This window comes from Pezoporus occidentalis, unplaced genomic scaffold (genome assembly GCF_034315485.1).
Source record: "Pezoporus occidentalis ecotype Australia unplaced genomic scaffold, CSIRO_AGI_Poc_V1 ctg51, whole genome shotgun sequence".
Taxonomy (NCBI): Eukaryota; Metazoa; Chordata; class Aves; order Psittaciformes; family Psittacidae; genus Pezoporus; species Pezoporus occidentalis.
Window position 1 is genome coordinate 3,544,641 of NW_026915847.1, and position 15,290 is coordinate 3,559,930.

Here is a 15,290-nt window from a genome sequence, read left to right on the forward strand (position 1 = left end):
TGAGGCTTGTCTTTCTTGACAAGTATTAGAACCCCCTAGAATCATAGAATCAACTAGGTTGGAAAAGACCTTTAAGATCATCAAGTCCAACCATTATCTCAGGACTGCCAAGACCACCACTTAATCATATTACTGAGGGCCTCATCTACACAGTTTTTGAACACTTCCAGGGATGGTGATTCCACCACTACCCTGGGCAGGCTGTTCAAATACCCGATTACCCTCTCTGGAAATAAATTTTTCCTAATATCCTATGTAAACCTCCCCTGGCGCAGCTTGAGTATATTACCTGTTGTCCTGTCACTTGTTGCGTGTGAGAAGACGCCAACCCCCACCTCACTACAACCTCCTTTCAGGTAGTTTTAGAGAGTGATAAGGTCCCCTCTGAGCCTTCTCCAGACTAAACAACCCCAGTTACCTCAGCCAATCCTCATTAGACTTATCCTCCAGGCCCTTCACCAGCTTTGTTGCCCTTCTCTGGACCCACTCCAGCACCTCAATGTCTTTCTTGCAGTGAGAGGCCCAGAACTGAACACAGGATTCCAGGTGCAGCCTCACCAGTGTCAAGTACAAGGTGATGATCACTTCCCTGGCCCTGCTGGCTATGCTATTTCTGGCTCCCTCAGGCTAGACAGAGTTCATTCATTATATGCCAAATAACTGTGGGAAGCTTTATTCCATATTTTGAAATAGAAGAAAAGCAAAATGAAAGAGAAGGCTGAAAAAATGGTTCATTTGGTGTATCTTGTGGAAGTTTTGCAGTACAAAACCACAAAGATTTCAGTGTTTGCTGGCTTCTTTGAACTGGTCCCACTGGTCCATTGCTTTAAAAGGGCATTGAAGTTTTTTAAGAAGAATGGTGAAAAAAGGAATGTAAAATCTATCCTCAGAATTTGGCTCAAAAGCAGACTGCTTTGGCTGAGCAGGAAAGGTATTCAGAACAATTCCCCCAAAGCTAGCTTCTTACATGTTACTTTCAGACAAAATAATGCAGTCCTTAAACTTACATTCCCTGAAGCATTACCTAATGTAATTTTTTTCTTTTCCCCACTAATAACAGAATACACCATAGTGTATAGCAATACACCATAGTATTAGGGCTGCAAAAATTCTGTTAGTAAGAATGAGGCTGCAGACACAGAGATAGGAGGAGGCAATCCTGTACAGGTATGTCAGTTACCATCAGTTAGGGAGCCAGTTAGAGAGACCTTTTTATTAACTGCAAATCATTCAAGCTCTGATTTCCTTGTTCTGAGCAGTCATTTCTGAATTTCCTCCAATCCTAAACCTCTTGTCATCATAGAAAAAGCCCATCCTTTCCATGTTCCTTCCTTTGCTTTTTTTTTTAAACTCTCAAATCCACTCTCCCCGTTTCAACTTCAACTGCAGTCTCCACCACTTTTGCCTGCAACAACCTGCCTACTTAAGAGCATTTTTGCTCTTTGCAAGCCCTTCTATCTTTTCTCTTGCCCCACACCATAAGCATCCAACTTAAAATCCCTACATACAACCTTCTGATCAACACCGCTCTATGCTACCACTTTAAGCCATCATTGCTATGCCATCCCTCCCACTGATTTTCCCCACAGCTGTGTGCTCCCATGAAATGCAGCTGAACCTTTCCCTTTGCAAGGGGACTCATCTCTTCTTTGGCTTGCTTGTCTGTCATTCTTTCAAGGTTTTCAATATTGTGGGCACAGGTTGCACATAAAAATCCATGGACTTCAAGGGCAGAAAATGGAGGAACTGTCCAAGGGAAAAATAAAATTTATGGTGTCTCTATGGACATTTTTTGATTAGGAGTGATCAAATACAATCAGTTGAGATTAACGACCTGTTAGAGAGCAGTGTAGGGGAGAGGGACCTGGGGGTCCTAGTGGACGACAGGATGACCATGAGCCAACATTGTGCCCTTGTGGCCAAGAAGGCCAATGGCATCCTGGGGTGTATTAGAAGGGGGGTGGTTAGTAGGTTGAGAGAGGTCCTCCTTCCCCTCTACTCTGCCCTGGTGAGACCCCATCTGGAATATTGTGTCCAGTTCTGGGCCCCTCAGTTCAAGAAGGACAGGGACCTGCTGGAGAGAGTCCAGCGCAGGGCAACAAAGATGATTAAGGGAGTGGAGCATCTCCCTTATGAGGAAAGACTGAGGGAGCTGGGTCTCTTTGGAGCAGAGGAGACTGAGGGGTGACCTTATAAGTGTCTATAAATATATAAAGGGGGAGTGTCACGAGGATGGAGCCAGGCTCTACTCAGTGGCAAACAATGATAGGACAAGGGGTAATGGGTGCAAACTGGAACACAAGAGGTTCCATTTAAACTTGAGAAGAAACTTCTTCTCAGTGAGGGTGACGGAACACTGGAACAGGCTGCCCAGGGAGGTTGTGGAGTCTCCTTCCCTGGAGACATTCAAAACCCGCCTGGACACATTCCTGTGTAACATTATCTAGGTGTTCCTGCTCCGGCAGGGGGATTGGACCAGATGATCTTTCGAGGTCCCTTCCAATCTCTAGCATACTGTGATACTGTGAGATCAAAATTAGCTCTTTTTTTCCTAAAGAAGGGGAAGGCCTAGGAAACTAAGGATAGAATATTACTCTGTAGGTTTTCATTAAAAACTATTTTTAGTTTAGGGATAGTAAGTGTACATAGTACTTTATTCTGGAAATTTTTTATTATATCTGTAACCCAATTTGGAATTAGCAATTTAGGTATTTGGCAAAGCTGATCATTCTAATTAAGGCTCACAATGAACTGAGTTTCTACCTTTTGATCCTGGGTATCTGTTGTGATGTGGTCTGTTTCACCATCCTCTAGCTCTCCCATCTTCACAAGATTGACTTCAATGGTACCAACTGTTTTCCCACCATCAGAAGTCCTAGGGGAAAAAAATCCACACATTGGGTCATCTACAGCACCGCATGCATTCAGTAAAAACATTGTTGATAAACATTTAGTTCCCTCTCCATTCTGCCAACTATGTCCCTGCCCATGGCAGGGGGGGTGGAACTAGATGATCTTAAAGTCCTTTCCAATCCTAACCATTCTATGATTCCAATCATAAACCAAATACTAACAATAAGGCACTCTGTATTTTCTCCAAATTCCTTATAATAGCAATCAAAGTTTTCACCACAAAACTGAGGATGGGTAAGCGCTATAAATGGTGGAAGAATCCATGAATATGCCAAGCTTTTATTCTAGACATTATTCTGTGTGTGAACCATGAGAGAAAGGGCTGTAACACTGCACCAATACCTTGCCTATGAACTTCAATCTCATTGCACAACACACTGCTTTGTTTCCTAACATAATCTGTGAAGAAAGGGCATGCTCAGTATATTAATAAACCTCCTGCTAAACCAAAATAATGAAACTAATCCGAATATCACTTTTCCTTTCCAAGTCCTTCTGTAGAGTAATTATTCAGAATCAGTCCCGTTTCTTCAACTATATGGGAGAAGATAATATAGTTCCAGATGAACACCTTTATTATCATCTCTGCAAACAATTTACTTCCAATTAAGCGAAAATAAATAGCAATTCAGATTTACATCTCCCAAGAGTACTGCTCACTACCTTTTAGGAGAAACCAAGGTTTAAACTCCAAAGAGATACTGAATGCTTTTCAGCTTTCACTAGTAGCAAAACACCAAGGTTAATGGTGCAGTCTATCTTCCCTGGCTTATTCTGAACAACTGGGTTTTTTGAAAGAAAAGATGAAGGTTAACAGATCATTTAATAACAATGAAGAAGGTAGAACAACAGCCACCAAGTAAAAATCGGCAAAAGGAAATGATAAAGTTTAGCAGAATTGCAAAATCACAGAGAAAAGAATGAAAACAAATGGGTTTGGGGTAATTGTGTCATCTCAGAAGCAAAGATAAGAAGTGATGGAGCAGGACAAAGGAATACAAAGAAAAGTGACTAGAGGGCTGGCAATAAAAAGAAAAAATACTTTCAGAAACAGTAATATTAGAAAAAAAGTGTTTCCATTAAAAACTGCCACATTCCTAGGGCAATCCTTGCTGCAGAAAAACATCAAAACCCCCTCAACACAGACACCCTTTGAGAAGTTCAAAAAACAGTCCTCGCACTGTATTAGCATAGGAAAGAAAAAAAATAAAAAACCAAACAGCCTTCTCCTCATTTCACCAACCAGGAGAAAGACTGCAATCCAAGGCCTGGCCTGCTGCATGGAACAATACCATGCGGAGGCACCAGAGCTGTACAGCTCCATGAGATAATTCTCACTGCCTTGGAAGCGCTGAGAACACCTGAGCAGCACTACGCCGACACACATTGTCCCCGGCTCTCAGGCAGGGCAGGCCTTGGACTTTGCCATGCACAGGCTTTCCCAGAGTGCCTGCTCATGTCCCAGGTAGAAGCACGCTGTCTCTGCGTTTTCCTCACACGATTTGACATCATCTGTATTTCTGCATGCAGCATAAGGCCTTAATTAAGTCAGAGCATGTCAAATCTTCACACTGACTCAAGTTAAGCGCATATGTCAGTCTTTTCAGGCATGGATACTTATTTATTATGCTAAATCAAAACTTTCATTTTTTACAGTGAAGTCTCAAAATACAGCTACCCTCAAGCTTCAAAATTAAATAATTATTTTGGTTGCAAACCATTATTCTTTAATATGTGACTCATTAAAATACATTCATCTTGTAACTACACAAATTAAATTTGTTCTTACATAAAAACTTGCAAAATTGACATAATTCTTCATATTTTACATGTGTCACTACTTCATTTCCTCTAAGCCAAATTCATTACTGACAATAAAATAAAGGAACAATAAAAAATGAACCAATTCCAGACAGCCTCGCAACCAAAGAAGCCTATGTTAATTAACAAAACACACAAAAGAAATAAGAAGTGTTCAATGTCCAAAGGGTTTTTAGGAGCAAAAATGTACAATAAATTTGAAATGCATGATCAGAACTTAACTGCCTTCTGAATGAAGAACATTCCCCTGAGTTGCTACAGCTTAGTGGTTTGATTTCATTTGTTTTCCCCTTCCTGTGTCAAACCAGCATGCAAACTAGGCTAACTCAACAAATCGACTACAGCATTTCCAAGGAGAAAGGGAATACAACAGATGTTATCAAATCACCTATACCTTTAAAAATCAGAGTAAAATGTGTGGCTGCGAGACTGAAAATTTTTCAACAGCTTAATGTGTCCCAACTAAAGCGTACAAGTGGACGACCTCATTACCAGGCTGACATAAATATGCAATAGCACTTTACTGTTATTCTAGTCTGAAAGGAAAATGTTGCATCCATTTGACTTTCAGAAGTAAAATCTTGCCCATCCTCTTTTAGGAAACACATTTTTCTAAGCCTAAAGAGACCTGCAAGTCTGAGACTGACCTACATAAAACAGATCTGATTTAAAACTACATCAGAGGAAATTAAGAGTATAAAGAGATGTTGAGCAAAATGGAGCTTAATTTTCAAATGAAGTACTACAAGCCAAAAAGGTATGTTGCTCAAGTAAAATAAAATTAAAAAAAAAAAAAAAAAAGCCAATTGTGTTTTCCCAGTCCTTGTCTCCCTTCCTTTAGAACACTAAATATTTCCCCTCATTGCTGTTATTAGCGGTTTGGCCTCAGTATGGCAGTGGGCAGTGCATTGCTTGCCTGCACAACTAGCAGTATAGATTTGGAAGCTTACTCTATACACGTTGGACTTTTTCTCAAAATCACTCCTGTTCTGGTCTAATATATATCTAATATTACAATTTGAAACATGCAGTATCTGCAAGCGGTCATGCAACAGAATAAAACTAAGTGGTGGGACACTGCATTGCAGTTACACTACTTCCTCCATTTCTCTTCTCTTTCCACATGGAAATATGAAAACACAATTAAAACAAAACAAAAACAAGAAACAACAACAACAACAACTAAAAACCCCAACCACTCTATGCTACAGGCATGCAAATCAACAAAGAGCTCTATAAATGCCCAAGGAGAAAGTGCCATTAGCTGTGTCAGACACTGTGAATGTAAAATACCACTGGTGCAAACAACACACACATTTAAAACTTTCAAGCAACATCAGAAGATTAAGATTTAGCTTGAAAGAAAATTAAAAGCAAAAAAACAGAAGTGATGCACTGGGAAAAATAAGTCTAGTGATTATACTTAGATAAAAATCTTCATTACTTTGCACTAACAGAAAAAGTATAGCACACATACATACACATATATGTATACACTTCATGCCATTTCCCTGGACAGACAGGAAAAGACAGTCTCACACAAACACACTGATGCTCAACAGAGCATTAGGAGAATAATTAATTAGTTTTAGACGACTTCATAATGCATTAGGATAGAATCAGCTTATTTACTGCAGTTTAATAAAAGCAAAAGGTGCACTCTGTACTCTCGCAGTGCAGTGAAGACTGTCCCTGCATCAAATGGCTCATGGTCATGTAACAAGAGATACAGTAGACCTAAAAGACAAACGATTATATCTTCATAAAACTGCAGAGGGACAGTGGAGATGAGGAATATAGCAATAAGAATTTAAAAAAAAAAAAAAAAAAAGCCCATATATGGCTCAAACTCTCGTTTATAGAATTGGAAAATTGCTGATTATTTTTAGAAGCTTGAGAGAAGGAGCACCAATGGCCTGCAGAGCATCTGCATTTGGAATATGACCAATGAAAAGGAGATCAAGTGTTGGAAGCATGATTTCTAAACCAGATTTTAGAATCCAGTGTCACAGGATGCAGGCTTTGGCAGCAAAGCTAGCAATATTTCAGTCTATCCCTAACCATGCAGCGTAACCTGACTGCACACTGTAGTGCTCACTGCACCTACCACAGCCATAAGCTTGTGATATTTTGCACTCACTAAGCTTAAGTCACTAAGGACCCATCTTCTGCTGAACCTTGTGGAGGGGATTCCAAGTGAAGCAGTTTGTTTTGAACTTAAAAAAAAAAAAACAAACAAAAAAAAACAAAAAAAAAACAACCAAAACCCACAAACTTCTATCAGTGTTAAAAGCAACACTGCTGTTCTATGTTCTCCTCACTGAGCCAAACCACAGACTTTGGAAGCCATCACGAAATCAGCTCAGGCTTAAAACTACAATTACTTACTAATGGTTCTAATATGAACTTGTAGTTTATTATACACATGGATTTCCCTACCACACTAAGTCCTCAAGAATCACCAGGTCAGCATCAGTTCCCTCAAAGGCAAGGTAAGGAGCTAGTCAGCACCATCACAAGCAGCAGGAACACATGCTCACCTGAATACTTCTAGCAACGAAAGGTTGACCCAAGCATCCAGAAAGAAAGATGGTAACAAGATAATGGTAGAAAAGCAAATGAGCTGGAAGGACTGAGAACAGCAGCCATTTGCCTCCAATGCTGTGCACATCAAGTCTCATTGTTGCACAGTGAATATGCAAATTTAGGCCTGCTAATTGGTTCCCATGGCCATACTTTTCTTCCAAAAAATAAAACAAAAAACAAAACCAAAACAAAACCTCAAGAATACAAGGAAAGAGAAGCAGAGAGTGTATTTGCCGAGCTATGTCAATTATACATGACAAAGTGAGTGACTGCGTCCTGAAACACAAACTGCATGACTTGCCATCTAGCAGGCAGCCCCTTTCTTCAAAGCATAATACACAATAAATGCCATTAGTATAGCCTAACATTGCATTCTAAGGTAAATAAAGTTTTTCACTGTTTTTCACTATTCGATTCCTTCTCAGTTTTCATGATCCAATGTACTGTTGATTAAGCTTCATGTCAAAACAAGTTTCACCTCAACTGAATGGACGATTTGCCTCCCTTATAATGCCAAGCCATTGTCCACCTGCTTCCTGCGGTGGATGCCAAGAAACAATTTCATGAGGAAGATAAGTAAAAATAGTTGTAGGAAGACTTGGACTGAATTTTAATGGGGAAAAGCAGCTAAATACATAGTATTTTACAGTCATCATTTGCTAATGAAGTTATATGTACATAAATGACTGCAAGAATTAGTGTGCTGCTTTCAAATTGTCTTTAGTTAGTTAAACATTACGAATGTAACTACTACTAAAGTGCAGTTACATGTCTTCCAGCCTACTGAACTACAAGATGCTTGCAGAACAGCGCTAGGAGGGACAAAAGTCAGAGGGATTTCTTTAACGGAGTCTTGGAGTTGCTTTTTTTTGAACTTTCCAAAAATAACTACGGTTAATTTTTATCTCCTTTATTTAAAGGAGAGAGGTTCAGTCCTGCCCAAGATAAATGAAAATAAGGCAGCTAAAAAAATCAGATTGATAGATAAAAAGATATGGTCTAAGAGGTCAAGTACAGTCACACGTTTAAAGAAAGTCTGTACACCACATGACTGACAGACATCCACAGGCATGTTCTCTCAAGTGATCTGTATAATTCATGCACTGCATCCTAGTTCTTGTTTTTTGTATGGTTAGTTCCATCACTACAGAGTTCTTGTTTACAGGGGCCAAAGGATGCAAGTGGCATTGATATTACCCTAGTTTCATCTTGAAGTACCCTACTTACAATTTTGTACTGTCTACTAAGAGGAGCATCTCAGACAGATGGACCTTATTTTTACAGAGAGAGCAAAAGAGTACTTTTATCTTTTTCTTCTGCTGCTTCTTACATGTAACTTACTGGAAATCATACCAAAATCGCCCAGTTAAAGATGACTTTCTTGGAAACAGACAAACTGTTACCACAGGGGAAGCAGCTAATGGAAATACTAGTTGCTAGCCCTTTACAGAAAGCCTCAACCAAGCAAAAAAACCACATTGTGCTGTTCTTAAAAGAAAGGCATGACAAAAAGATCCTCCAAACTGAACATGAAAAAAAAATTAAAATTTATTTAATAAACTATTATTAATTACTAAAATAGTGATCATTATCTAACTCATTTACAAAGTAAAAAAAAGGATGTGTGGTTTGTTTTTTTTTTTTAATTGAATACATTGCAGCATATAGTCACTATTAAGAAATATTCTGTTACTGGCTGTAGCTTTGACTTCTGTTTTATTCAAGAGCCCATTTTACTCTGCTGATCATCACAGCCTTGTGAGAAAGCTGGAAACAAGTGGCATTGCATTACCATTACAAAATAAAACTTTTTGTTCTATAGAAAGCATATCTGCTTTTATAAATTTCATATTGAAAACCACAATCCCAAGTCTCTACTAACTAAATTTCTTCTGCCAACATCAGTTGCATACATCATCAGCATCAAAGCAATTTTATAAATTGACCTGCTCTGGTTCTACACAGACATAGGTGTACACATCTACAATAAACACTCAGACATTAGCTTAGAGCACCTTCATAGGGAAGAAAGGACAATCACAATAAATTGTTTTGCAGTGGTTTTGTAACTTGATTCCTTCATCACTATGAATGTACACTGGTAAGGAAAAGCAAGGAATTGTAGATGTATGCCACCCCTCCACAAAATAACTGAGAAAAATACAAGAATATTTCTTTAAAAATATTTTTATATTACTGTGTACCTCATAAAAGACAACGGCATGACATAATAAATAAGGGAAAAAAACCCACAACACCCTGGAAAAAGTAACCAGATACTATAATTGCACCAATATTTACAGAGCACACCAAAGATCTATTTCCGGATACTTAAATCTTTACTTCAGATCTAGCAAAGCAGTATCTCAGTCCCAGGCAGTATATGGTAAACTCCCATCCAAAGTATATCAACAACAATTAAATAGAACTGTAGGCTCTGATAAGACTCCCTTATCCTCCTGAGGGGAGCTAATATAATAAGGCAATTAAAGGAAAGCAAGTTCCAACCCAAACCATTCCAGGATTCTATGATAATATTTGTCTTTTAATGTTAGCTGCATAAAGAGGACATACAAGACTGAAAATAATAAATAAAAGCAACCCTGAAAAGGATTAGAGCTTCAGTTAAAACTAACCTGGCAATCTGTCACCTGTGGATTATTAGTTATCCATCTGAACTTTTTATTTACAAATTAGATGGGCTAGGTACAAAATACCCTGAAACTTTCCTGACACTTTACATTCTGTCAATTATTATGGCACCTGTCAGAGGCATTCTTTCAGATCAAGTTTTCAGTATGTCAGTCAGAGAGGCAAAGTTTGTTCCAAAGAACATGAGACAACTCGAAATTCTGTAACAAAAGACTTACAAACAGTAAATTGGTATTTGTTTATCTAGCCATACAATTCCATAGGGAGTAGTCAGTTCACATTTGATTGGATTGGTTTCTTCTGTAAGAAAAAGTTACCTGCCGATTAGGCATGACATTATCTGCATTTGGGAGAAATTAAAATCAAGGCATTTTGTTAACTTTGCCCTTTAAACTACGCATGTATGTAACTACTATTCTTATAATAGGAAAGCACATGTGGTAATAAACCCAAAATACTTCAGGAAGTTTCTGTTTAAAAAATATACAGCGTCCTCAACACAGTGACAATACCACAGCATCACTGAAATGGTTTGCAATTTGGGCCTCCATCCAAATGAAGCCTGGCTTCATGTGAAGGAATAAAGAATACAACACAACTTTTCTACAGCACTTATGTACAGTATCCTAGGCAGAACATATACCAGTATCTCAGTTTTCCTAGGCACAGCTTCTTTCCTCCCAAAAATGTGGCTATGCAGAAGCATCATGAGTTCAGGTACCTGCTCTGTGATGTGTACCTGTACATATCCAGTAATCACAAATAAGTCTCCATTGTTCTTGCAAAAATCAACTCAACAAAATCCCAGCACCATATAAAGTCCAAAGAATTAATTCAGAAAAATCAGTGCCTAAAATGTGTCCCCTAACCTTCAAAAAGATTCATATCTTTATACACCTTAGGCCATGCAAGTCAGTATCAGGGGTGAAAACTTCATGTTTTTTCCTCAGTGCACAGCTTTCAGAACTACCTGTTTAGCCCAGTTCTGAATATGGGCTCTGACTCACCTGCAGCATTGTATGCTGTGCCACTCATACTGCCATCTGCGTTTGGCTGCATGTAACAATAGTTTAGGAGATTACAACCAGAATTATCCGTTCAGCCCAGCCCTAGTTTTTAATTATGGGCCCTGACTCTCCTGCAGTATTGTACACTGTGCCACTCATTAGAGTTGTACATCACCCCCATACTGGCATTTGAGTTTGGCTGCATGTAACAATAGTTTAGAAGTTGACAACCAATTTCACGTAAGAGAAGCCTTGAGTCACGGGGTCCACCATCTTTAAATATGTCTAGTAAACAAACCAGAAAACTGTACAGTGTTAAATCTTTAAACCACACATATCAAATGATATTTAGAATTTTCTGTTCCTTTCTAAAGGAAACTTTGAAAGGACATCCCCTACTTCAAATTCCCTGCAATTCTTCCATAGACTATCATACTAAAAAATTGCTAACCTTTTCTAATCTGACACGAAGCAAGCCCCAGCTTAAAGAATCAATATTTCATTTTGACTTTGTGCATGGTAGGCATAGAAGCATTTCAAGTTGACATCTAATATACCTGAAGTAATACAGAGTTTCATAGTCAAGCAGCAATTATAGAATCATTTAGGTTGGAAAAGACTTTTGAAATCATGGAATCCAACCATAAACCTAACACTGCTAAATCCACTGCTAAACCATGTCCCTAACTGCCACATCTAGATGTCTTTTAAATACCCCCTGAAATTATGACACCACCACTTCCCTGGGCAGCCTGTTCCAATACTTAACACCATTTTGGTGAAGAATTTTTTCCTAATAGAAAACCTAAACCTCCCCTGGCACAACTTGAGGCCATCGCATCCTATCACTTGGAAAAAGAGACCAACTCTCACCTCAGTACAAACTCCTTTCAGGTAGTTGCAGAGAGTGGTAAGCTCTCTCCTCAGCTTCCTTTCCTCCAGGCTTAACAACCCCCGTTCCCTCAGCTGCTCCTCACAGAACTTGCCCTCTAGACCCTTCACTAGATTCATTGCTCTTCTCTGGATGTGAAATCCCATAGGTTATTAATTCAACAGAGGAAAACACTTACCTGAGGGTAAGGGTCAACTGTTGCTCCTTTGACTTTACCAAGTCTGCTACTCTAAAAGTCGTACAGCCCAGGAAGCTTCTCTAGAAAACAAAGCAGAAAGAAAAGGTAAGGTCTCCATTACTTTTTGAAGTTTTCATTACTACTTTTTTTTTTTTTTTTTTTTTTGTGTCACACTTCAAAATCTTTCTTTGCTCCCTAGAAAATATTATATTCCAATAGAGTCAATTTGACACACTATCCAGTAGAAATTCTTTTATGCACCTGTAACATGATTATCAGTAAATTGTTAAACTTTGATTTTATAGGCAGGAACCTCTCTCTCTTTTATTAAGTACAGTCTGACAACCTGACAAAATGACAAGTTGCAAAATGTACGGCCATAGGAGAACTTCTGTTCAGCACAAGCACACCTGCATTTTGCATCATCTTCTTTCCATAACTGTAATTTTTAGATTACAAGAAATTTTAAGTTTTCAGTATTTTATCAAAGCTGGGTTTGCTATATTTTTTCTTCAAACCTTAGGCACTACCATCTATGAATTGCAAAAATCTCATCTGGCCAACTTTGCCCCAGAAACAATGGGAAAGAAAGTAATAGTCTACAGCCATCTTCTATCCATTTATCTTTCAAATATGTGACTCAACATCACTTGCTCTGAATAAATTATAATGAGATCTTAAAACTACAGTGAATTTTTGCAAGAAAATAATAAGAAATACAGTTTCTTTTCATTACATTACACTAATTTTACTGTTGGAATGCAAAGTAAAATTCCAAGCTATATTATACATGTTCTTGGATATACAAATTAAAGAAAATCAAGTTGCTCTGAGTTGACATACGCTGCATGTAGATAGTAACTTTCCCCTTTAGGGAAATAGAGAATTTGTTGCTACAGAGAAGTGTAACTTCCTCTAGTAAAAAAACCCTGCAGCCTGATTTCTTGCAGGAACACCAGCTGGATATTGAGTGTTTGAATGCTAACAATAAAGCCCTTCCTTATGATAGGTTTTCTTGCATGTAAAACATACAGTTCAAATCCAAATTCTCAATTTAGGTAAGCACTGACACTGGTCTCCAAGTGGGTAACTAAGTCATCACTTATGGCCCATTCCTATTCATGACACAGGCTTAGATTTCCCGTGCTTTCGTTGGCAGTTAAGTAGCAAAGGAAAAAAGATGCAAGCTGAGAGTCTATGGAAGGCTGGGAAAACAGCAGATTTGGGAAGTGTTGAACAGGAAGTAAGGAAGAAAAAATAAGACAGCCAGACAAACAAAGTTAAGGTTAGTCTTCCCTGCCAAAATGAAACATGTACTTTTACAAGAAATACGTCCAGGTGTGACACACCTAGAGTGAATATACAGATAGTTCCGTCTTCTTTTAGATCAGTCAATGACAGTGTTTCTTCACTAAAACTCTGTGGTAGCATGGTAAACACAAATTAGTTACCTCTTTACAAGAGTAGGAAGACACATATCCTTAGTAAAATAAGAACATGTTCTGAAGCACAACGTCTATATAGCAGCCTCTAATCTGGTATTTTATGGCATATAAATGCTTATATTTTCAACCTTACCGTTTGAAAAGAGGGAGGAGAATATTTGGAATGAAACTGATAGAAGTTGGGTCACTTAGGTGTTCTTTCTGCGGCACAATAGAACTGTAAACCCATTTAAGAACCCTAAGTCAGGGTTCACATATGACCAGGGCTAAGAAACAATTATATTGCTCTCTTACACAATCTAGGAGCTTTGGTCACTGTACAAAGTAACGAGCTCTCAGCATCATTATCTAGTTCTCAAGGGTCATGAAATTAAAGGTGAATAATTTTATGGGCTTAAAAAAATTCTACTCGCTTGGTTTTTATTTTTATGCTTATTTAGAATTAGGTTTTCTTTGCCTGACAATTAGGAGTTATTTTCAAAATTAAATAAAACTGTGAATGATCCCATGAAGAGAGTTATGCTAATGTTCAAGGGATCTAATTTCAAACAATGCTGGAGAATACTTTTTCACACTGATTTAGATACCAGTATTCTACCCTGGGGACTGAACTGGCAGCATACAAACCAGTCTAACTTTGCATACCTGATTTGGAGAGGCTTTAAAGGCAGGCTTTAAACAGAACTGCTGCTGTAATGTTAATTATAGAGTAAAGTTCCTCTGTAATTTTGCTAGCAGAGTACTTACGATTATAAATGTTAAGATATGTGCCTTGTGTAGTTTGATGAATAGTCTCAGCTAGCCAAAGAGAAAAGTCTCCATAATAGCTATATGAAAAGTTGAAACACATCGATTATTTCACTCAGATTGAACTTGCTGCCAAACTACAGGTTTTTCAAACACTAGCTGAACTGTGCCAAGGAGGCCCTGGTAATGCAGGAACATCACCTTAAGCTAAAAGTTTCAAATCCAGTTGGTTTAACTGTTTGCAGATGTAAATCTGATACCTGCACCAGACATTTGGTCTTCTATTCAGCTCTTGCAGGACCAACATTTCCCAGCCCCATGAGGTATCTGTATTATCTGGGAGGTTTCTCAGACCCCAAAATTATATCCCAATGCCTTTGCCAAAATTTTCACAGATCTACACAGCAAAATAAGTCCTCCATATGTCACTAGTGTAATTTCTTAAGATGGATTCAAAAGCAACTCTTACAGCAGAACTTTTTATACTCTGCACATGAAAACCAGAAAGTCAACAGGTCAGGCCCATTCGAGCAACATGATTCCAAGGCTCTTGATCTCATCCAGATTGCTTGTATGGCAGTAGCAGGAAGTCTAGATAGTTGTAGTACTTGCCTCAAGATAATTTCAGTTAAAAGGATTTTCAAGAACAATGTGAATGGGATTTCAGCAGACACTGAGACCATTAATGGTGCCTTGATTTTTTAATTCATTTAATTCTGCTAGCAAAAAAGCTTGTCAGCTCCTGTTCAGCAGTTAGGCAGAGCACCATTTCTCTTCATTGGGTGTCTGTTGATGAGCTGAGAAATAAAATCAGTTACTAAAAAAAAATAAAATTGCTTACTCCAGTATCTGCTCTTGGCTCCTTGTGATCAGGTAGGACACTAGTGCGGACCTGAGAAAGGAAGAAGAAAAAAACAATGCATTTTTTTCCTCATACTTTCTACATTATGGAGATAAATTTAAAGGGAGGAATATATGTATATATAATTTAATAAAAAATAATCTATAATTTAAAACCACAATATCTTCTGGTTCCTATGAGGAAAGTC

At 38.3% G+C, this 15,290-nt stretch overlaps 1 protein-coding gene across 11 annotated transcripts in view; it reads right to left on the reverse strand.

Moving 5' to 3' along the window:
- INPP4B (inositol polyphosphate-4-phosphatase type II B) overlaps positions 1–15,290 on the reverse strand; it is a 313,515-nt gene that overhangs the window by 108,650 nt on the left and 189,575 nt on the right. For 9 of the 11 annotated variants that reach the window (XM_062637265.1, XM_062637263.1, XM_062637270.1 and 6 more), the window contains 3 exons: positions 15,083–15,133; positions 12,050–12,129; positions 2,764–2,875 (listed from right to left, as the gene is read on the reverse strand). In XM_062637265.1, coding sequence (XP_062493249.1) covers positions 2,764–2,875; positions 12,050–12,129; positions 15,083–15,133 — 243 coding nt within the window. The remainder of the gene's footprint in view (positions 1–2,763; positions 2,876–12,049; positions 12,130–15,082; positions 15,134–15,290) is intronic. The other 2 variants (XM_062637264.1, XM_062637272.1) reach the window with 1 other exon arrangement.